Here is a 23,320-nt window from a genome sequence, read left to right as displayed (position 1 = left end):
TTTATATTTTCTTCTATATATCATAAGGCCGAGAAGTAGCTGCTGAGATGACTATCTTTGCACTGTAATTGTCTGTGCCCTAGTTGTCCATGAGTGACCGACCAAATAGTCATACCAATATGATCCTTCTAATTGTAAAATGGAGATTTCAGAGGGAATTGTTTCTTTATGTTATTACAGATTGGTTAACTACATATATTTTAGTGTATTACACTAGTTACCCGCTCGCTCTCTATACATATAAAAATCCTAATATTAGCGGCAAACAACCTTCTTATCCCTTAAAAATAGCTAATTTACTCACATAGCGCTCAACTTAATCACTCCCTATCGTAGGAAAAGCTAAGGCGAAAACTTCCAACCCACACGCCATCATCTACTGTCTAATTGAAACTCCAGCCCAGATAGTACCTGCTGCCCTAAAAAAGTTCACTGTTTCCCTTTGGGAGTATGTTATAGTAGTACCAAAAAGAACAAATGACAGTATCCCTCTACTGGTTAGTTATTTGCTATCTGTGTCTAAATATATATATATATATATAACCAACCATTACCTTGGTGATTTACTACGGTCTCGTCATGAGCTGCTTGTGCCATGGCTCACATCTATATCTTCTTAGTATGTTTCTCGTTACCCATTTTCTAAGTATACTATACTACCTACTGTAAGTTTTAATTGGTCATACCTGTAGCTACTCTCCCACTATACTTCCAATTTGTTGGGAGATCTAGTTGTCTTGTTTAGCTATAATATACTACGTAAGCTAATGAACTATACTACACAAGCTCATAGAGAATTGAATTATATATTTTAAATAGGCTATTGGGCGTCTACATTACTATAAATTACCCATAGAATAATAACATTTATTATAGGAACTGTCACTCATTTTTACACTACCTAAGCCTAAGGTGCCTATAGGCTTTGAGCCAGCACTGGTCATCTTACCTTTTAGAATTTATCTCCTTTGGATTTTTACAGGACACGCCCCCCCCCTTCTTTTCTTCCACCCCTCTTTTCCTATTATACGAGTGGCTCTTGCCCACTGCATTTCCTTTCTTAATATTCTCAGCTCACCATATATCATATATTCATTCAACATATCTGAGTAACTACATTTGACAAAGCATCCCTGATAAAATTGGCCCAAAAGTGACCAATGAAATAGTTACTTCACATTAATGGTTAAAAAGAAAAAACAGAATTTATGTTTACCTGATAAATTTCTTTCTCCAACGGTGTGTCCGGTCCACGGCGTCATCCTTACTTGTGGGATATTCTCTTCCCCAACAGGAAATGGCAAAGAGCCCAGCAAAGCTGGTCACATGATCCCTCCTAGGCTCCGCCTACCCCAGTCATTCGACCGACGTTAAGGAGGAATATTTGCATAGGAGAAACCATATGGTACCGTGGTGACTGTAGTTAAAGAAAATAAAATATCAGACCTGATTAAAAAAACCAGGGCGGGCCGTGGACCGGACACACCGTTGGAGAAAGAAATTTATCAGGTAAACATAAATTCTGTTTTCTCCAACATAGGTGTGTCCGGTCCACGGCGTCATCCTTACTTGTGGGAACCAATACCAAAGCTTTAGGACACGGATGAAGGGAGGGAGCAAATCAGGTCACCTAAATGGAAGGCACCACGGCTTGCAAAACCTTTCTCCCAAAAATAGCCTCAGAAGAAGCAAAAGTATCAAACTTGTAAAATTTGGTAAAAGTGTGCAGTGAAGACCAAGTCGCTGCCCTACATATCTGATCAACAGAAGCCTCGTTCTTGAAGGCCCATGTGGAAGCCACAGCCCTAGTGGAATGAGCTGTGATTCTTTCGGGAGGCTGCCGTCCGGCAGTCTCGTAAGCCAATCTGATGATGCTTTTAATCCAAAAAGAGAGAGAGGTAGAAGTTGCTTTTTGACCTCTCCTTTTACCTGAATAAACAACAAACAAGGAAGATGTTTGTCTAAAATCCTTTGTAGCATCTAAATAGAATTTTAGAGCGCGAACAACATCCAAATTGTGCAACAAACGTTCCTTCTTTGAAACTGGTTTTGGACACAGAGAAGGTACGATAATCTCCTGGTTAATGTTTTTGTTAGAAACAACTTTTGGAAGAAAACCAGGTTTAGTACGTAAAACCACCTTATCTGCATGGAACACCAGATAAGGAGGAGAACACTGCAGAGCAGATAATTCTGAGACTCTTCTAGCAGAAGAAATCGCAACTAAAAACAAAACTTTCCAAGATAATAACTTAATATCAACGGAATGTAAGGGTTCAAACGGAACCCCCTGAAGAACTGAAAGAACTAAATTGAGACTCCAAGGAGGAGTCAAAGGTTTGTAAACAGGCTTGATTCTAACCAGAGCCTGAACAAAGGCTTGAACATCTGGCACAGCTGCCAGCTTTTTGTGAAGTAATACCGACAAGGCAGAAATCTGTCCCTTCAGGGAACTTGCAGATAATCCTTTTTCCAATCCTTCTTGAAGGAAGGATAGAATCCTAGGAATCTTAACCTTGTCCCAAGGGAATCCTTTAGATTCACACCAACAGATATATTTTCTCCAAATTTTGTGGTAAATCTTTCTAGTCACAGGCTTTCTGGCCTGAACAAGAGTATCGATCACAGAATCTGAGAATCCTCGCTTCGATAAAATCAAGCGTTCAATCTCCAAGCAGTCAGCTGGAGTGAAACCAGATTCGGATGTTCGAACGGACCCTGAACAAGAAGGTCTCGTCTCAAAGGTAGCTTCCAAGGTGGAGCCGATGACATATTCACCAGATCTGCATACCAAGTCCTGCGTGGCCACGCAGGAGCTATCAAGATCACCGACGCCCTCTCCTGCTTGATCCTGGCTATCAGCCTGGGGATGAGAGGAAATGGCGGGAACACATAAGCTAGTTTGAAGGTCCAAGGTGCTACTAGTGCATCCACTAGAGCCGCCTTGGGATCCCTGGATCTGGCCCCGTAGCAAGGAACTTTGAAGTTCTGACGAGAGGCCATCAGATCCATGTCTGGAATGCCCCACAGGTGAGTGACTTGGGCAAAGATTTCCGGATGGAGTTCCCACTCCCCCGGATGCAATGTCTGACGACTCAGAAAATCCGCTTCCCAATTTTCCACTCCTGGGATGTGGATAGCAGACAGGTGGCAGGAGTGAGACTCCGCCCAAAGAATAATTTTGGTTACTTCTTCCATCGCTAGGGAACTCCTTGTTCCCCCCTGATGGTTGATGTACGCAACAGTCGTCATGTTGTCTGATTGAAACCGTATGAACCTGGTCCTCGCAAGCTGGGGCCAGGCCTGGAGCGCATTGAATATCGCTCTCAGTTCCAGAATATTTATCGGTAGAAGAGATTCTTCCCGAGACCAAAGACCCTGAGCTTTCAGGGATCCCCAGACCGCGCCCCAGCCTATCAGACTGGCGTCGGTCGTGACAATGACCCACTCTGGTCTGTGGAACATCATCCCTTGAGACAGATTGTCCAGGGACAGCCACCAACGGAGTGAGTCTCTGGTCCTCTGATTTACTTGTATCTTCGGAGACAAGTCTGTATAGTCCCCATTCCACTGACTGAGCATGCACAGTTGTAATGGTCTTAGATGAATGCGCGCAAAAGGAACTATGTCCATCGCCGCCACCATCAACCCGATCACTTCCATGCACTGAGCTATGGAAGGAAGAGGAACGGAATGAAGTATCCGACAAGAGTCCAGAAGCTTTGTTTTTCTGGCCTCTGTTAGAAAGATCCTCATTTCTAAGGAGTCTATAATTGTTCCCAAGAAGGGAACCCTTGTTGACGGGGATAGAGAACTCTTTTCCACGTTCACTTTCCAGCCGTGAGATCTGAGAAAGGCCAGGACAATGTCCGTGTGAGCCTTTGCTTGAGGAAGGGACGACGCTTGAATCAGAATGTCGTCCAGGTAAGGTACTACTGCAATGCCCCTTGGTCTTAGCACCGCTAGAAGGGACCCTAGTACCTTTGTGAAAATCCTTGGAGCAGTGGCTAATCCGAAAGGAAGCGCCACGAACTGGTAATGTTTGTCCAGGAATGCAAACCTTAGGAACCGATGATGTTCCTTGTGGATAGGAATATGTAGATACGCATCCTTTAAATCCACCGTGGTCATAAATTGACCTTCCTGGATGGAAGGAAGGATAGTTCGAATGGTTTCCATCTTGAACGATGGGACCTTGAGAAATTTGTTTAAGATCTTGAGATCTAGGATTGGTCTGAACGTTCCCTCTTTTTTGGGAACTATGAACAGATTGGAGTAGAACCCCATCCCTTGTTCTCTTAATGGAACAGGATGAATCACTCCCATTTTTAACAGGTCTTCTACACAATGTAAGAACGCCTGTCTTTTTATGTGGTCTGAAGACAACTGCGACTTGTGGAACCTCCCCCTTGGGGGAAGTCCCTTGAATTCCAGAAGATAACCCTGGGAGACTATTTCTAGCGCCCAAGGATCCAGAACATCTCTTGCCCAAGCCTGAGCGAAGAGAGAGAGTCTGCCCCCCACCAGATCCGGTCCCGGATCGGGGGCCAATATTTCATGCTGTCTTGGTAGCAGTGGCAGGTTTCTTGGCCTGCTTTCCCTTGTTCCAGCCTTGCATTGGTCTCCAAGCTGGCTTGGCCTGAGAAGTATTACCCTCTTGCTTAGAGGACGTAGCACCTTGGGCTGGTCCGTTTTTACGAAAGGGACGAAAATTAGGTCTATTTTTTGCCTTGAAGGGCCGATCCTGAGGAAGGGCGTGGCCCTTACCCCCAGTGATATCAGAGATAATCTCTTTCAAGTCAGGACCAAACAGCGTTTTCCCCTTGAAAGGAATGTTTAGTAGCTTGTTCTTGGAAGACGCATCAGCCGACCAAGATTTCAACCAAAGCGCTCTGCGCGCCACAATAGCAAACCCAGAGTTCTTAGCCGCTAACTTAGCCAATTGCAAAGAGGCGTCTAGAGTGAAAGAATTAGCCAATTTGAGAGCATTGATTCTGTCCATAATCTCCTCATAAGGAGGAGAGTCACTATCGAGCACCTTAAGCAGTTCATCAAACCAGAAATATGCGGCTGTAGTGACAGGGACAATGCATGAAATGGGTTGTAGAAGGTAACCCTGCTGAACAAACATCTTTTTAAGCAAACCTTCTAATTTTTTATCCATAGGATCTTTGAAAGCACAACTATCCTCTATGGGAATAGTGGTGCGTTTGTTTAAAGTAGAAACCGCTCCCTCGACCTTGGGGACTGACTGCCATAAGTCCTTTCTGGGGTCGACCATAGGAAACAATTTTTTAAATATGGGGGGAGGGACGAAAGGAATACCGGGCCTTTCCCATTCTTTATTAACAATGTCCGCCACCCGCTTGGGTATAGGAAAAGCTTCTGGGAGCCCCGGCACCTCTAGGAACTTGTCCATTTTACATAGTTTCTCTGGGATGACTAAATTTTCACAATCATCCAGAGTGGATAATACCTCCTTAAGCAAAATGCGGAGATGTTCCAATTTAAATTTAAATGTAATCACATCAGATTCAGCCTGCTGAGAAATGTTCCCTAAATCAGTAATTTCTCCCTCAGACAAAACCTCCCTGGCCCCCTCAGATTGGGTTAGGGGCCCTTCAGAGATATTAATATCAGCGTCGTCATGCTCTTCAGTAACTAAAACAGAGCAGCCACGCTTACGCTGACAAGGGTTCATTTTGGCTAAAATGTTTTTGACAGAATTATCCATTACAGCCGTTAATTGTTGCATAGTAAGGAGTATTGGCGCGCTAGATGTACTAGGGGCCTCCTGAGTGGGCAAGACTCGTGTAGACGAAGGAGGGAATGATGCAGTACCATGCTTACTCCCCTCACTTGAGGAATCATCTTGGGCATCATTGTCATTATCACATAAATCACATTTATTTAAATGAATAGGAATTCTGGCTTCCCCACATTCAGAACACAGTCTATCTGGTAGTTCAGACATGTTAAACAGGCATAAACTTGATCAGAAAGTACAAAAAACGTTTTAAAATAAAACCGTTACTGTCACTTTAAATTTTAAACTGAACACACTTTATTACTGCAATTGCGAAAAAACATGAAGGAATTGTTCAAAATTCACCAAATTTTCACCACAGCGTCTTAAAGCCTTGAAAATATTGCACACCAATTTTGGAAGCTTTAACCCTTAAAATAACGGAACCGGAGCCGTTTTAAGCTTTAAACCCCTTTACAGTCCCTGGTATCTGCTTTGCTGAGACCCAACCAAACCCAAAGGGGAATACGATACCAAATGACGCCTTCAGAAGTCTTTTATAAGTATCAGAGCTCCTCTCACATGCGACTGCATGCCATGCCTCTCAAAAACAAGTGCGCAACACCGGCGCGAAAATGAGACTCTGCCTATGCTTTGGGAAAGCCCCTAAAGAATAAGGTGTCTAAAACAGTGCCTGCCGATATTATTAAATCAAAATACCCAGAATAAATGATTCCTCAAGGCTAAATAAGTGTTAATATCAATCGATTTAGCCCAAAAAAAGTCTACAGTTTAAATAAGCCCTTGTGAAGCCCTTATTTACAATCGTAATAAACATGGCTTACCGGATCCCATAGGGAAAATGACAGCTTCCAGCATTACATCGTCTTGTTAGAATGTGTCATACCTCAAGCAGCAAGAGACTGCAAACTGTTCCCCCAACTGAAGTTAATTGCTCTCAACAGTCCTGTGTGGAACAGCCATGGATTTTAGTTACGGTTGCTAAAATCATTTTCCTCATACAAACAGAATTCTTCATCTCTTTTCTGTTTCTGAGTAAATAGTACGTACCAGCACTATTTGAAAATAACAAACTCTTGATTGAATAATGAAAAACTACAGTTAAACACTAAAAAACTCTAAGCCATCTCCGTGGAGATGTTGCCTGTACAACGGCAAAGAGAATGACTGGGGTAGGCGGAGCCTAGGAGGGATCATGTGACCAGCTTTGCTGGGCTCTTTGCCATTTCCTGTTGGGGAAGAGAATATCCCACAAGTAAGGATGACGCCGTGGACCGGACACACCTATGTTGGAGAAATGAGGTTTCATTTATGTTTGTACAGTTTTATTTCTACGGGTTTTAGAACTTACTCTTTTTTTTATTTATATTTCACATCTTACTGACATCTAAAAGTTGTAAAGATTGTCTATTTGGATACCTGTCTATTTCTCCTTTAGCCCGGGTTTCCCGGTCGCCTATTCTCCTGATCATTATGTTGTTCGGAACAAAAGGCGTACTCACCCGTGAGAGTTAAGATACCCGCTTGAAAAGTTAATGTAGGTTTATCTATTATCACTGTGACAAACTTAATAGATGTCTTTTTGTTGTTTCATACAAAAAACCTCAATAAAAAAAAAATATTTAAAAAAATAAAATGGACCAAGGAGGTTAGGGGAAGCTGACTCGTCTATTTGCAATTGAGGGGGCTTGTTGCCTGGTTGGGTCAATGGTTGAACCTTTGAGGGTGCATCCATACGTTTGGGGCCCTTAACTCATTCACAGGGATGAGTCACCTTATACAGATATTAATTTGTGACTGTCTTTAGGCAGGTTTTGCAAAGGTTAGGGTCTGCTAAGTATCGTTCTCATTCATTTAGAATGGGGGCGGCAACGGAGGCAGACAATTTGGGTTTGGGTCAGTCTGTGGTTAAGAGAATATCTGAGGTGGCAATCAAAGGATTTTAGATTGTATGTTAAGCCCTCATTAATGGCTTAAACTTTTTTCATGTTTTCTTTTTCAGGTATGGTCAATTGCTGGGTGATTGATCACTTATATATTTACTGGGCCAGGAGAGCGGCAGCAATTAAAGAAGAGGGAGTTCAACTAGGATTTGTTAAGAGTGAGGTGGTGGTTAGATGGTTTGGCTTTAGAGGCATTAGGTAGGACCTGGTATTGCCCACCACCCGGTGGCTTACCCCAGATTGTTTAGACCTCCTGATGTCTTAGTCATACTTGAAGGGGAGAAATTACTTGTGCTTTATGTCACAGAAGCTATTGATTGATAAGATATGCTTTGATATGGAGAGATGCCTGAAAGATTGTGTTGAGTGGTTAACAGTTTTGTGAATAAGTTGGGCGGATTCAGGGTCCATCATGTTGAGTTTGAGAGTGAGTCTGGTTGTTGCTTCTTTTTGAAGGATGGTGTTCATTTGAATGAAGTGGGTTTACAATTGTTTAATTTTAACATTAAGGAAGGGGTGATAAAGGCTGTGGGTCTGTTGGACAAGGCTTGACGGTAGTGTCGAGCTGTGGTGGGGGCTTGCCCTTGGTGGAGTAGATCTAGGATAATTTATATCCTGTTGGGTTTTTAAAGGGAGAGAATATTTAATGGGGACATGTCTCCTTTATGAGTGGTAGTTGCACATAAGAACTTTAGGGGAAGCTATTTTGGGTTATTTACTTCTCTATTGTTTTATATTTTTAAGTTATATATTGATAAAGTTATAGTTTTAATAAACAAGCTGTGGCCTTTATTCCCCATTTTGGTGTGTGGTGTATTTCTTTTGTGAAACAAGGGTGCCAATTGTACAGGCCAAACTTTAAGGGGATGTCAAAGCAAACATAGATTAAATAATGCGCTGAGGGATTCATGGTGAAAAGAAATTTAAAGGGCTCCATGTATTGAAGAGTAAATATATTCTCTCTATCAAAATAAGTGGCTCTAAAACCCATGCTCACAATAAAGTAAAGTAAGACTAGGGAACACCATTTATTTATAGAGCTTAAAGAAATAGATTAGAGCACTAGGAAGTCAAAACTGCTAATTATAACATTTTAGCAAAATTTAAATTAAAAAAAAAGTGTTATCATTATAATTGGAAGAACCAACATTTGTAGGAAAGCTCTAAGAACCATATAGGCAGCAAGAGTATGAATTAGTGCTAGAAGATAGGTTGTCAGTTTTACGGTGTAAAACAAAAAAACTACACAGATATGACATAACTAAAAGTTCCCATCTATAAGAAGATTGTTCCATTGTAATGAAGTGGAATGTCACTAGGAGAAGTCCACTTATACTTTCTAGGAGGTTAGAGGAACAATCAGAAGGTGAATAAAGTTTACCCAATTCCTACTTTCCTTCTTGGTGTGAAAGCAGAAACGCTGACTATAGGATCGTCTGGACCTCTAATTTCTATGACTCTAGATGATAGATCCCCCCCTTAGAAGAGGAGAGACCATTCCGTAGGGAGTAGGGAGTGAAGGAGAACAGCATCTCCCAGTCCTTCAGAGAAAATGGTAATAGCCAACAGGGATCAATCACAATGTTTCTTGTTACTCAATTTAGAAGGATCCACTAGAGTCAATTTCCTTTTGGGGGCAAAGCTCCAAGAAGAGCTGCTCTCCTCTGATGTTGGACTATATTGTTTTTTTGAAAGTCCGTCTCCAGAGCATCAGTATGAGGTGCTGAAAAGCCCTGTCTTCAGGGGTATACAAGAATTTTGACATAATTGTAATGTCCTGCTGAGAATTAGAGCATTGTCTCCTCTTCCCTCTGTCAATGCAATTAGGGTTTTTTAGGATCGGTTGCTGCTGTACCCTCTTGTAGAAAATCTGAAAATCTGTATTAGGTTGAAAGTAGGTATCAATGAGTCAGCATAGGTCTGAGCAATGTGTCTACCATTGTGAGATGACAGCTTCCTGAAATCTGGGTAGCCGTAGCTCTATAGCTGCTCAAATAGTACTAAATATCCCACCCCTGCTTTTATGAGTGGTGCAGCGCTACACTGGCTGCTGTACCCAGATAACCTGAGGGGGTGTTGGGTCCTCATGGCTAGGCCACAGTCTTCAGCCTCAACGGTCCGGATCTGTGTTGTAAAATCATAAAAACAACAGGTTTGGTATCAATCAGGTCAGTAGCAATAAAGACATCTTTAGAAACAGTATATCTTCCAAGATAACCAGCAGATTACCTGGGTCAGTTCACCAGCCACAGATTTTGCATCCGCTGCCCGGACACCCCCCCCCCCCCCCGGTTCATAATTAACATTTTAATATCTAACTATTGCCATTTTTGTATAAAGAGAGATACTTATACTCCCCAACCCTGCCCACTTAACACATGCATCTCTGTCCTCATTGGTCATAGCTCCACCGCCTTGGTCATAGTCTCCCCACCTTATCCTAGGCTTCTCAGTCCAAGAAGGCATGGCAGTAGCACAACAGTTGCTTGGCATCAAAACATGCCAATGTGGGCATCCTTGTCTTTGGTTTTACATGCTTGGGTCAAATAGTCAACCACATTTACCAGCAGAAATGTTTTTTCCTTAGATATAATTTATGGTTGGCTAGTGGCCCTCTGCATACGTTTTTGAGGCCCTAGGAAAAAAACAGAACTAATAATGTTAGACATTGGTTTTGTGGCCCCTGAAAAAAAAGCAGAACTAAAAATAACTGGTTTTGGAACTTCTGGTGGGTGAGCAAACAAGGTGGCGACAACTCATTGAGCCCTTAGCAGAGAGAGGATACCCTGCAACATGGGTTAAATCTAAACCTGTAACACTGGACACAAGATTTGTATGTTTCATATTCATAAATTAGTATCTGGCCCTTAAGGCTTCTAAAACATATTTTTAGCCTCAATGTGTTGGCACTCACTGGTTTAATGAATAAGTAAATTATTCTTTCTATTATTATAGCTTTTATATCTGATAGTAGTATAGAAAAAAATATCACTCCAAGACACTGGACACAAAATTTTAGTCTGAAAGTAGAGTTATGGATAACATTATTGTAAAACTGCTGCCACATAGTGCTTCAGAAATGGGTCGGCTCCTAAGCTTACAGCCCTGCTTTTCAACAAAAGATACTAAGAGAACAAAGGAAATAGATAAGATAATGACATTAAAGTTGTTTAAAATCACATGCTCTATCTGAATCATAAAAGAATAAAAATTGGGTTTCATGTGACAATTTATTTAAAAAAAATATATTGCATAATTAGATATTTCACTATACCACGGTCTTTATTTTTATGCTCACACATTTTATGATGTATCTGATCCTTAAAAATATTGATCATGCAGGGAAAAAAAACTGACTCGGTAGCTAAACCTATTTAAATGCTCAATAAGAATACTTTAGAGAACTGTCAAAATGCACTGAGATAAGAGGCAGCCTTCAAGGACTTAGCAATTAGCATATGAGCTGTCCTAGGTTTAACTTTCAACAAAGAATACCACGAGAACAAAGCAAATTTGATAATAAAAGTAAATTGGAAAATTGTTTAAAATTTCATGTCCTATCTGAATCATGAACGTTTAATTTTGACTAGACTATCCCTTTAATTTTGTGCTTTGAACGAGTTATATATGCAAATAACTGCAATAATAAAATCACCTAACACATTAGATCCTTTTCTCAACATTTATGTCATTTCAATTCGGAGAGGTTTGGAGGCTATAGAGCAGTGATGGGAACCTTGGCTCTCCAGATGTTTCAAAACTACATTTCCCATGATGCTGCACTGGACTAAGCATCATGGGAAATGTAGATAAAAAAAGTTAAAGGTATTGCAGATGCAGAATAAACAGTTAGAACTCAATGACCTCAAAGCTCTCCACTTCCCTGCATGTATGGTTGTCACAGCTAAGAAGCTTTGCTCTGATGTCCAACTCCCAACCACAGCTGTTTGTTTCCTATAAATGTTCCAGTTTCTAAAGTGAAACTATGGGCCCCTCTCAACCTTGATTTTACCTATGAACTTTCCAACCTATAGCACATGGAATCCATAATTAGAAGTAAAGTAAGTCTATACTGAAGGAGTAATATGGTGGTTGCAGTTTACAAACTGTTATTAAAGGGACAGTCTAGTCAAAATTAAAATGACATGAATCAGATAGGGCATGAAATTTTAAACTTTCCAATTTAATTTTATCATTAAATTTGCTTTGTTCTCTTGGTATTCTTTGTGGAAACCTAAACCTAGGTAGGTTCATATGCTAATTTCTAAGCCATTGAACTTCATCTTATCTCACTGCATTTTGACAGTTTTTCACACGTAGACACTGCTAGTCCCTGTGTGCCATATAGATAACATTGTGCTCACTTCTGTGGAGCTATTTATGAGTCAGCACTGATTGGCTAAAATGAAAGTATGTCAAAAGAACTGAGATAAGGGGGACGTCTGCAGAGGCTTAGATACAAGGTAAAAATTATATTAATATAACCGCGTTGGTTATGCAAAACTGGGGAATGGGTAATAAAGGGCTTATCTATCTTTTTAAATAATAACAATTCTGGTGTAGACTGTCCCTTTAAAGGGACACACAAGTTAAATAAAACTTTCATGATTCAGATCGAGCAGCAATTTCAATCAACTTTTTAATTTACTTCCATTAACAAAATGTGCACAGTCTTTTTATATTTACACTTTTTGAGTCACCAGCTCCTAATAAGCATGTGCAAGAATTCATAGAATATACTTATATGCATTTGTGATTGGCTGATGGCTGTCACATGATACAGGAGGAGTGGAAAAAGACATAACTGAAATATGTCAGAAAATAAATCTACTCACTTGAAGTTCAGACTTCAGGGGCCTAATTATCACTGTGCGAGGGGACATGATCCGATATTGCTGATCATGTCCGCTACACATGGATAAATGCAGACAGCATACGCTCTTGGCATTTATCATTGCACCAGCAGTTCTGTTGAACTGCTGGTGCAATACCGTCCCGTGCAGATTTACGGGTGTTAGCAGGGGGTGTCAATCAACCAGATCGTATTGGATCGGGTTGATTTCCGGCGATGTCTGTCCACCACCTCAGAGCAGGCGGACAGGTTATGGAGCAGCGGTCTTTAGACTGCTGCTTCATAACTTGTGTTCCTGGCGAGCTTGAAGGCTCGCCAGAAACACGGGGCATCAAGTTCCATACGGAGCTTGATAAAAATGCCCCTAAGGGGTAGATTTATTAAATGGCGGGCGGACATGATTCACTGTTGGCATTTATCATTGCACAAGCATTTCTTGTGAAATGCTTGTGCAATGCGGCCCCTGCACATTTGCGGTCTTGTTATCATGCATTTGTTGATTATGCAAATCTACGGTATTTACTGGTCCTTTTAATTGTGGGCAAAAAATGTATTTAAAAAAATAAACAGTCAGGGTTGCTGGTTACTTCTGGGTTACATTATCGTTATACAAAGATCATGGTCACCAGAGCTGAGTTTTTGTTGTGTAGAAACTTGAGTTTGCTTTAGAAGCACTTAATGGTAATATTTAGCTGTGTCAAATTCTGCACATGTGCAAAATGGTTCATAACTCCAACTATCAAAAGCCCCCAAATGTTATTCCTTTCTAGGTATTCTCTTGGGTATACTAGTTCGTGTAAATTGCTTACATTTTTATATTAAGGTAAAACCTATTTTTTTACAAAAGCCAAGAAATCCAACATGAAACAGGTCAAACTGCTTATTAGAGTTCAAGGAAAAAAGAACAAAAATAATAATATGAAAGACCATATGTAGACCTTAATGTAATTTCACATTGTTAACGTTTTTTAATAAATGTGCCACAATTAAAACATGATATGAACATATCAATAGTCTCTATTGATTCCAAAAATATGAAAATATGTCCATGGCTTCAAATACTTGGATAAATGTAGTAACATCATGTTTCTTCTCCATTTTATAGCTGTGGGACCAGTATGGCCCAGTCTATACATTGTACCTTGGCATGAGGCCTGTGGTTTTCATTTGTGGATATCAGGCAGTGAAGGAAGCACTTGTAGATCACTCAGAAGAATTTGGTGGTCGTGGTAGACTTCCATCAATTGATAAATTTACTCAGGGTTATGGTGAGTAAGACGAGGAAATATTAAGGTGAACAGAGTGAGGGGAGCTGGTTAGTGGTGATTATCTCATTCAAAACTAAGAATTATACAATTAGATGATAAACTAAATAATCAATAATTTATACAATGTTAAATATTAAGATTTTGTCTCTGTTTTAGTATATGCTAGAAGAATGTTTTAGTATATGCTAGAAGAATGTTTTAGTATATGCTAGAAGAATGTTTTAGTATATGCTAGAAGAATGTTTTAGTATATGTTAGAAGAATGTTTTAGTATATGCTAGAAGAATGTTTTAGTATATGCTAGAAGAATGTTTTAGTATATGCTAGAAGAATGTTTTAGTATATGCTAGAAGAATGTTTTAGTATATGCTAGAATAATGTTTTAGTAAATGCTAGAAGAATGTTTTAGTATATGCTAGAAGAATGTTTTAGTATATGCTAGAAGAATGTTTTAGTATATGTTAGAAGAATGTTTTAGTATATGTTAGAAGAATGTTTTAGTATATGCTAGAAGAATGTTTTAGTATATGCTAGAAGAATGTTTTAGTATATGCTAGAAGAATGTTTTAGTATATGTTAGAAGAATGTTTTAGTATATGCTAGAAGAATGTTTTAGTATATGCTAGAAGAATGTTTTAGTATATGCTAGAAGAATGTTTTAGTATATGCTAGAAGAATATTTTAGTATATGCTAGAAGAATGTTTTAGTATATGCTAGAAGAATGTTTTAGTATATGCTAGAAGAATGTTTTAGTAAATGCTAGAAGAATGTTTTAGTATATGCTAGAAGAATGTTTTAGTATATGCTAGAAGAATGTTTTAGTATATGTTAGAAGAATGTTTTAGTATATGTTAGAAGAATGTTTTAGTATATGTTAGAAGAATGTTTTAGTATATGCTAGAAGAATGTTTTAGTATATGTTAGAAGAATATTTTAGTATATGCTAGAAGAATGTTTTAGTATATGTTAGAAGAATGTTTTAGTATATGCTAGAAGAATGTTTTAGTATATGCTAGAAGAATGTTTTAGTATATGCTAGAAGAATATTTTAGTATATGCTAGAAGAATGTTTTAGTATATGCTAGAAGAATGTTTTAGTATATGCTAGAAGAATGTTTTAGTATATGCTAGAAGAATGTTTTAGTAAATGCTAGAAGAATGTTTTAGTATATGCTAGAAGAATGTTTTAGTATATGCTAGAAGAATGTTTTAGTATGTGTTAGAAGAATGTTTTAGTGTATGTTAGAAGAATGTTTTAGTATATGTTAGAAGAATGTTTTAGTATATGTTAGAAGAATATTTTAGTATATGCTAGAAGAATGTTTTAGTATATGTTAGAAGAATGTTTTAGTATATGCTAGAAGAATGTTTTAGTATATGCTAGAAGAATGTTTTAGTATATGCTAGAAGAATGTTTTAGTATATGTTAGAAGAATGTTTTAGTATATGCTAGAAGAATGTTTTAGTATATGCTAGAAAAATGTTTTAGTATATGTTAGAAGAATGTTTTAGTAAATGCTAGAAGAATGTTTTAGTATATGCTAGAAGAATGTTTTAGTATATGCTAGAAGAATGTTTTAGTATATGTTAGAAGAATGTTTTAGTGTATGTTAGAAGAATGTTTTAGTATATGTTAGAAGAATGTTTTAGTATATGCTAGAAGAATGTTTTAGTATATGTTAGAAGAATATTTTAGTATATGCTAGAAGAATGTTTTAGTATATGTTAGAAGAATGTTTTAGTATATGCTAGAAGAATGTTTTAGTATATGGTAGAAGAATGTTTTAGTATATGCTAGAAGAATGTTTTAGTATATGTTAGAAGAATGTTTTAGTATATGCTAGAAGAATGTTTTAGTATATGCTAGAAAAATGTTTTAGTATATGTTAGAAGAATGTTTTAGTATATGCTAGAAGAATGTTTTAGTATATGCTAGAAGAATGTTTTAGTATATGCTAGAAGAATGTTTTAGTATATGTTAGAAGAATGTTTTAGTATATGCTAGAAGAATGTTTTAGTATATGTTAGAAGAATGTTTTAGTATATGCTAGAAGAATGTATGTTGTGTTAAACATGCAGTACAATTTCTGTTTCAACTTAATGGGGTCTATTTATATATGTGCGAGCGGACATGATCCGCTATAGCGAACCATGTCCGCCGCACATCGATAAATGCCGACAGCATACGCTGCAATACCGCCCCCGGCAGATTCGCGGCCAATCAGCCGCTAGCAGGGGGTGTCAACCAGCCCGATCGTACATGATCGGACGCATTGCTATACGCCGCCTCAGAGGCGGTGTATGAGTTTAGGAGCAGCTGCTTCTTAACTCCAGTTTCCGGCGAGCCTGAAGGCTCGCGCGGAAACAAGGGGAACAGGGGCCATTCAGCCCTTGTTAAACAGACCCCAATGTGCACTTTTCTCATGGTTACAAAACTTACTTTTAAACTGAAGAAGTACTTGCTTTTTTCAACTGTATATAGTAACATAGATGCAGACCTTTGAGGTTTTTTTTTCATATTTCTACTACTATTTGAATTTAATTTAATTATAAATTTTAAGGATTGTATCCAGCAATGCAATAGACATGTGCATTCATTTTCATAAATATATATATATATATATATATATATATATATATACATTTGTCAGTATTCCTTTGTTTCCTTTAATTTTTAAGGGTTAAATACTTCCCTTAATATGCTGGAGAGCGTTCTTACCCGATATTCCTGCCAGGGCCCCCGGGCACGTTAACCGGAGGATTAGCACTCCCAGAACCTGCACTAAAGTTAGTGCAAGTCCTGGGAAATGAAAGCATTAAGATGGGTGTTAGTGTGTCCGGGGCTCTGGCAAGTAGAGTATAAGGTTAGTGCACTTACCAGAGTGCGTCAAGGTAAGTATTTGTAGCTACAGGTGAACTTTTCACAAGTAGCTTCAAAACATTTACAGTCGTTTAACAAAAACGGATGTAAATATTTGACAAAAATTCTGATTTTTGAACTTCCTTGAATATTGGAAACAAAAATTTCGTTTGAAACAAAATTTTCTGGCCAGCACATCTGTAATACATTTGTTTGGCTTTAGCATCCATTAAACAATATAAGACACATACAATAGTGTGGTCTTGTCAAAATGGGTGGGTTAAGGGCAGGATTGTGAGAATTTCTGGGTGGTCTAGAGGGTGTAAGGGAAATTCTGCAAATAGAGAAATATGGCTATCTCCGAGGCACAGCAGAATTAGGGACTCTCCCTCTTAAATAGGGACCATTGGGAGGTTTGTCATAAGAGGCAGAACATCTGAGTTACATCTGAGTTACTTCTGAGATACTTCTGAGTTACATCTGAGTTACATCTGAGTTACTTCTGAGTTACATCTGAGTTATTTCTGAGTTACATCTGAGTTACATCTGAGTTACATCTGAGTTACATCTGAGTTACTTCTGAGTTACTTCTGAGTTACATCTGAGTTACTTCTGAGTTACTTCTGAGTTACATCTGAGTTACTTCTGAGTTACATCTGAGTTATTTCTGAGTTACATCTGAGTTACACTATAGTTACATTGTACTGTAGAGCTCTTCTAATAAATAATGCATGAAAAAATAGAGCTTGGTTCATTCTGTATCAATACATTTCAGGACTTGGTTTTGCAAATGGGGAACGCTGGAAGCAAATGCGACACTTCTCGTTTAAGGTCCTAAAGGACTTTGGACTTGGGAAGAAAACGACAGAGTTGAAGATTCAGGAGGAGGCAGAGAATTTGGTGAATGAACTTAAAAAAAACAATGGTCAGTTCCATACAATTACAGAAATCGTATATAGGTTGTCTTTGTATTATCTTTAATTCACATTCCTCTGAGACATGCATACATGGTTTGTTTGCTTTTTCAATTGTAGTGAACCATAGACTCATCTGTAGTTCAATATATTGAATTTACAATTCTTATTTAAAGGGACAGGAAACCCAAAATCGTATAACAACCTTTCAGTTTACTTCTGTGATCTAATATGCATAGTTCTCTTAATGTTCTTTGTTGACAAGCATACCTAGATAGGCTTAGAAGATGGAAGCTAGCTGTTGATTGATGACTGCATATATATGAGTCTTGCCATTGGCTTACAAATGTGTTTAGCTAGCTACCAGTAGTGCATTTTTGCTCATTCAATAAACGATACCAAGAGAATGATGCAAAATCGATAATAAAAGTATAAAGAAAAGTTGATTAAAAATGTATGCTAGATCAAAACCATAAAAAGAAAAAAAATGTTTCCTGTCTCTTTTAACACATTAGATTGTATATGTTAATTTGAATAAAGTGGATATTGGGTATGAAAGTGGTTCATAAGGTTTAACAGATATAAACATAAAAAAACAAGCATCGTTGAACATGTAAGTAATTATCCTGCTGGAAAAATTGTTGGGAAAATGAATAGATTTGTAAAATATGTTTGATATTAGTTGTTTCTTTATAATCAGGTATACATTTCATTTAATTAAATATATAAAGTACTTACTACATAACATGTAAAATGTTCTATGTGCCATACTGTCTTCAATATCTTTTTTTATAATTCCTTATTTTAACCATCTCTTTCCCATTCCTTTATCTTCCCCTGAATCCTATACTATTCAGTTTGTGTAATTGTCTATTAATACCATTTCGTTACATTCTTCTCTGCTTTGTACTATCCTCTATCCCATTTGAAGTCTGGAAGGAAGCTTGGAGTTTAGGGTAAAATAGAACATACATACAAAAACAATGTACAAATAACATGAAAGTGAACAATAGATAGTGAAATGCAACAATAATAAATACAATATTTGAGTCCATCTTGGAAAGCTTGGTCAAAGAGCCAAGTCTTAAGATTTTGCCTTAACACCTTAACATTAGGACATTCCATGCCGTCTTCAAAACACTGGGCTTTAATGACATTAGGATGGCATGGAACGTCCTTACTTCTATGGCCCCCAGCTCCCCATAGTACTTAGCACACTGGGTCCAATGCCTGGACTTGACTTGCAACTCAGGCAGTCCCCCAGGATCCAATTGTTGAGTCAGATTGCAGTGACAACCAATCCCTGATACAATGTGACAGCCAAATGCCCGTGATCAGTCTGATCAACCTGATATGTTTATTTGTCTTTTCTTTTTTTTACTGTTGGTGTTTTAAATAAATTAACCCCTTCAGTGCTATTTAGATCTGATCACAGCTTTTTATACTGTGATCACTAATGTTTAAGTTTTAGGGTGGTTATAGGGTTACTTTTGTTGGGTGGAAGTGGAAATTGGTGAGTAGGTTTAAGTACTTAGGGGCCAATTTATCAAGGCCCGAATGCAGCTGTTTCCACGCACCAGAAACAGGAGTTAAGAAGCAGCGGTTTTAAGAGCGCTGCTCCTTAACTCGTCCGCCACCTCTGAGGCGGCGGCCAGCAATAAACCCGATCGGATATGACCGGGTTGATTGACACCCCCTGCTAGCGGCGAATGTGCAGGAGGCGGCATTGCACAGGCATTTCTAATGAAATGCTTGTGAAATGATAAATGCCGACAGCGTATGCTATCGGCATTTATTGATGTGCTGCGGACATTATCCACTACAGCGGATCATGTCCGCTCGCACATTGTTAGGTAGGTGTAAAGAAATTTAAAAAAAAAACATTAAGAAATGCAACAATTTCAGTGCTGTTTAGCTCTAATCAAAATGTTTTAGACACTAACCTTGGTAATGTGTATAGTGAAAAAAAACAGCATATCTTATCTTTCTTTTTTAGGTTTACCAGTAGATCCATCCAAACTGATTATGGATGCTGTATCCAGCATATTTTGTTTTATTATTTTTGGGAACCAATTCGATTACAAGGATGAGAGATACTCAAAGATCTTCAGTTTTGCTGAAGAGGCCTTTAGTTGTATGAGCACAACTTGGGGACAGGTAATAATGCAATTAAATGACTTGACTGTTATATAAAAAAAATATAACATTTATATGTGTATTTAAAGGGATGTGAATGTCACTATTAAACTTTCATGAATCCGAAAGAAAGTATCTATCTTTTTAAACAATAACATTTTCAAGTAGACTGTCCCTTTAAAAGATACCAAGAAAAAGTGGTACAACAATAAAAAATAAATCAATTATACTGTCCCTTTAATGAAACTTGGCTCCTTTCCAGTAGTGTCTTGAGCATTTCATGTAGCAGTGTTTCTATAGTTTTATACAGACAGCCTGTAGAGGGAGCTTTAATCACTCTATGCTAAAACTTTATGGAAATGTAAGCTGTATAGCTAGAAGCACTGTTTACTTAAAAAAAGTAGATAAACATAAACTTAGAGTGCATCTTTCTTTGGATAGGAGACAACCAGTATGTAAATTAGTAGTAAATAATGCAAAACTGTGTGCATTCTTTCCTATTGCTCAGCACTGCCTGCTGTAGCTAAAAATTCCTCTACATGTAGCTTATATAACAATATAGTGCTAACATATAAATTATTCTTACAGTCCCCAACATACACATACACAATTTTCCAACAAATTGTCACTAGCGGGCCGATTTATGAAAGTGCGAACAGACATGATTCGCTATAGTGATCATGTTCGCCGCACATTGATAAATGCAGACAGCATACACTAGAAATGCTTGTGCAATGCCGCCCCCTGCACATTCAAGGCCAATCGGCCGCTAGCAGGGGGTGTCAAACAACCCGATCGTATGCGATCGGACAGATTGCTGTCCGCCGCCTCAGAGCATGCGGACGAGTTAAGGAGCAGCGGTCTTAAAACAGGTGTATATGGCCCCAAAAAGTAAAATATTTTGGTCATTGGATATTTGCTCATGGGGTGATTCAGAATTTGTTATCCATTCACTTTCTATTTCCTATGTGCAAACATCTACAGAGAAGCAGATGAACAGAAGTGTAAACTTAAATAATGTTAAACTAGTAGCTAGTGCTAATGCTACAAGCCAATAGCAGTACAAAAACAAAAAATGCTTTAACCCTAATCTCAAACCTCTAGGAGTTTCTTTACCGGTAATACATTCTGATTTGCTCCTCAAAATAAAGCAAATGATGGGGGGGGGGGGGGTTTGTCCAATAAAAATAATTGCAGCAAATAGGTTGTTATTATTTTCTGAAAGATTTTACTCTTGCTGATTATGTCAATTTAGTGTGAGGCTATACAAAAAAATTATAAGTGTTTGTTTGCCCCTGGTTTGTTCAAAGCCTTCATTAAAAGCTGTTTGAGAAAATGGTAATCTAAAAACAAAATGTGGTTGTTAAAGGGACAACAGGGTTGTTTTCATTGTGGCCGGACTGTTATCTGACGGACATTTGTCGATGGATAATATTCAGACAGACAAGTGGCCTTCAGATAACAGTCCAACCACAAGATAGATAGATAGATAGATAGATAGATAGATAGACAGACAGACAGATAGATAGATAGATAGATTTGATAGATAGATAGATAGATAGACAGACAGACAGACAGACAGACAGACAGACAGATAGATAGATTTGATTCCAGGTGGGGTAGACAAAATGAGAAGTGATATACAACAATTGGAGGATTGGACAAACGACTGGGATCTAAAGTTTAACACAGCAAAGTGTAAAATAATGCATTTAGGGAAGAAAAATCCAAATATTAATTATAGACTCAATTACACTTTACTGACTGTTACAGATGAGGAACAGAACTTGGGAATTATTATTTCAGATGATTTAAAAAGGAGTAAACAATGTAGTAATGCAGCGAGTAAGGCTAGCAGAATGCTTGGATGTATTGGTAGAGGTATTTGCAGCAGAAATAGTAAGCTTCTTATGCCACTTTATAGATCATTAGTTAGGCCTCGTCTTGAGTATTGTGTGCAGTTCTTGAGGCCATATCTTCAGAAGGATATTAACAAACTTGAATATGTGCTAAGGAGGGCCACCAAATGGTACATGGTCTAAAAAATAAAACTTACCAGGATAGGCTCAATGACCTAAATATGTATAGCTTAGAGGAGAGAAGTGAAAGAGGTGATATGATAGCAACTTTCAAGTACGTTTAAGGGCTTAGTAAAACTGAGGCTGTGGGTATTTTACATAAAATGGGTCATGATCTCAAGCTGAAGGGTAGTAGATTCAGGAGTAATTTGAGGAAGCTTCTTTACAGAAAGAGTAATTGATTTATGGAATAAACTTCCTCAAGAGGTAGTAATGACAAACACTGTGGGGGACTTTAAAAATGCATGGGACAAGCATAAGGCTATTCTACGAACTAGATAAGTTTATACTGTTAGGTAATATCGGGCAGACTTGCTGGGCCTATGGCTCTTATCTGCCGTCAATATCTATGTTTCTATGATTGATAGATAGATAGATAGATAGAGTATTACCGAGACAGAGAACAACAAGATGTGCAGGCTGGAACCCATGGTTAGGTTCCCAGAGGTGTTTGCGCCACCCTTCGGCCAAATTTGGAACATGCTTCGGCATTCTGTTCGTCGGCATTCTGTCCGAGAACCATTTTCATTGATCCATTTTACCTGCTGGAGTGAATTTAGGGCCAGATTACAAGTAGAGCTCTATATAGCGCTCCACTTTGTAATACCAGCGCACAGCAATGCGAACGTGACCTTGCATTCTCATTACTGGGAAGCATTGCGCTTACATAGGCTCCAATGGGAGCCTCGTCCTGATGCTGTCAATTTTCATTGTGCACTTTTGTAATGTATGCGTCTCCTTCTCATACGAATATTCAGTATACGCCCCTTAGAGAGAATCAGACCCTAAGTATTGACTTTTGTACAAACACACAGGGATATGATTACGTGTATTTTATGGATTAAAATAGAACATAAGGATGTCTTGTCTCCCAGTAAGCTCAGCCGATTTAAGGTTTAGATTATGAGTGGAGCGCTAACAATTACACACAAGCCATATCGGTTTTATCATGGGTGTTTGCGCACTTTAAAAGTAGGGACCGTAGGGAAAGTAAACGCATTCGCTTGAGCGCAAATAAATTTAACATGCGTCGGCAGAGCACTACTTTATAGTCCTGGGTTACTGTTACGCTCAAATAAAGTGACATCAAAAATACCCTTTAAAAGTACAGTTACACTCATAACAACACTGTCTGATAAAAATTATTGGGGGGGGGAAATGCAATAAAAAGTTATAAGTGTTTAAAGATATGAGGTCTCAGATGTTAGAAAAAAAAGGGTTGCAAAGGCCAAGGACTTTAAAATAGAGATGCATACATACACATGTCTAATATATCTAAATATGTATATATATGTATGTATATTCTATGGATTATTTAGCATATTTTACAGTATGTTTTTTTGCGCTCCAATAAATTCTATGGGGAATATGCTGATGCAGTCGCAATATTGTAATATCGGCTTCTTGCACTTGTTGGGTTAGCGCTCAAGCAATAATGTTTTACTTTCAACTTATAATATGCTTAATACATGTATTATTATTATTATTATTAACAGGTATT

General features: G+C 38.3%; 1 protein-coding gene across 1 annotated transcript in view; it reads left to right on the top strand.

The window, feature by feature from the left end:
- LOC128636034 (cytochrome P450 2F2) overlaps positions 1–23,320 on the top strand; it is a 58,701-nt gene that overhangs the window by 10,294 nt on the left and 25,087 nt on the right. Inside the window, exons 3-5 of the mRNA XM_053689108.1 lie at positions 13,668–13,830; positions 17,467–17,616; positions 19,602–19,762. Of these exons, the coding sequence (XP_053545083.1) occupies positions 13,668–13,830; positions 17,467–17,616; positions 19,602–19,762 (474 nt within the window). The remainder of the gene's footprint in view (positions 1–13,667; positions 13,831–17,466; positions 17,617–19,601; positions 19,763–23,320) is intronic.

This window comes from Bombina bombina, chromosome 7 (genome assembly GCF_027579735.1).
Source record: "Bombina bombina isolate aBomBom1 chromosome 7, aBomBom1.pri, whole genome shotgun sequence".
NCBI classification, from domain to species: domain Eukaryota; kingdom Metazoa; phylum Chordata; class Amphibia; order Anura; family Bombinatoridae; genus Bombina; species Bombina bombina.
This window is presented reverse-complemented; position numbering and strand designations above follow the sequence as displayed.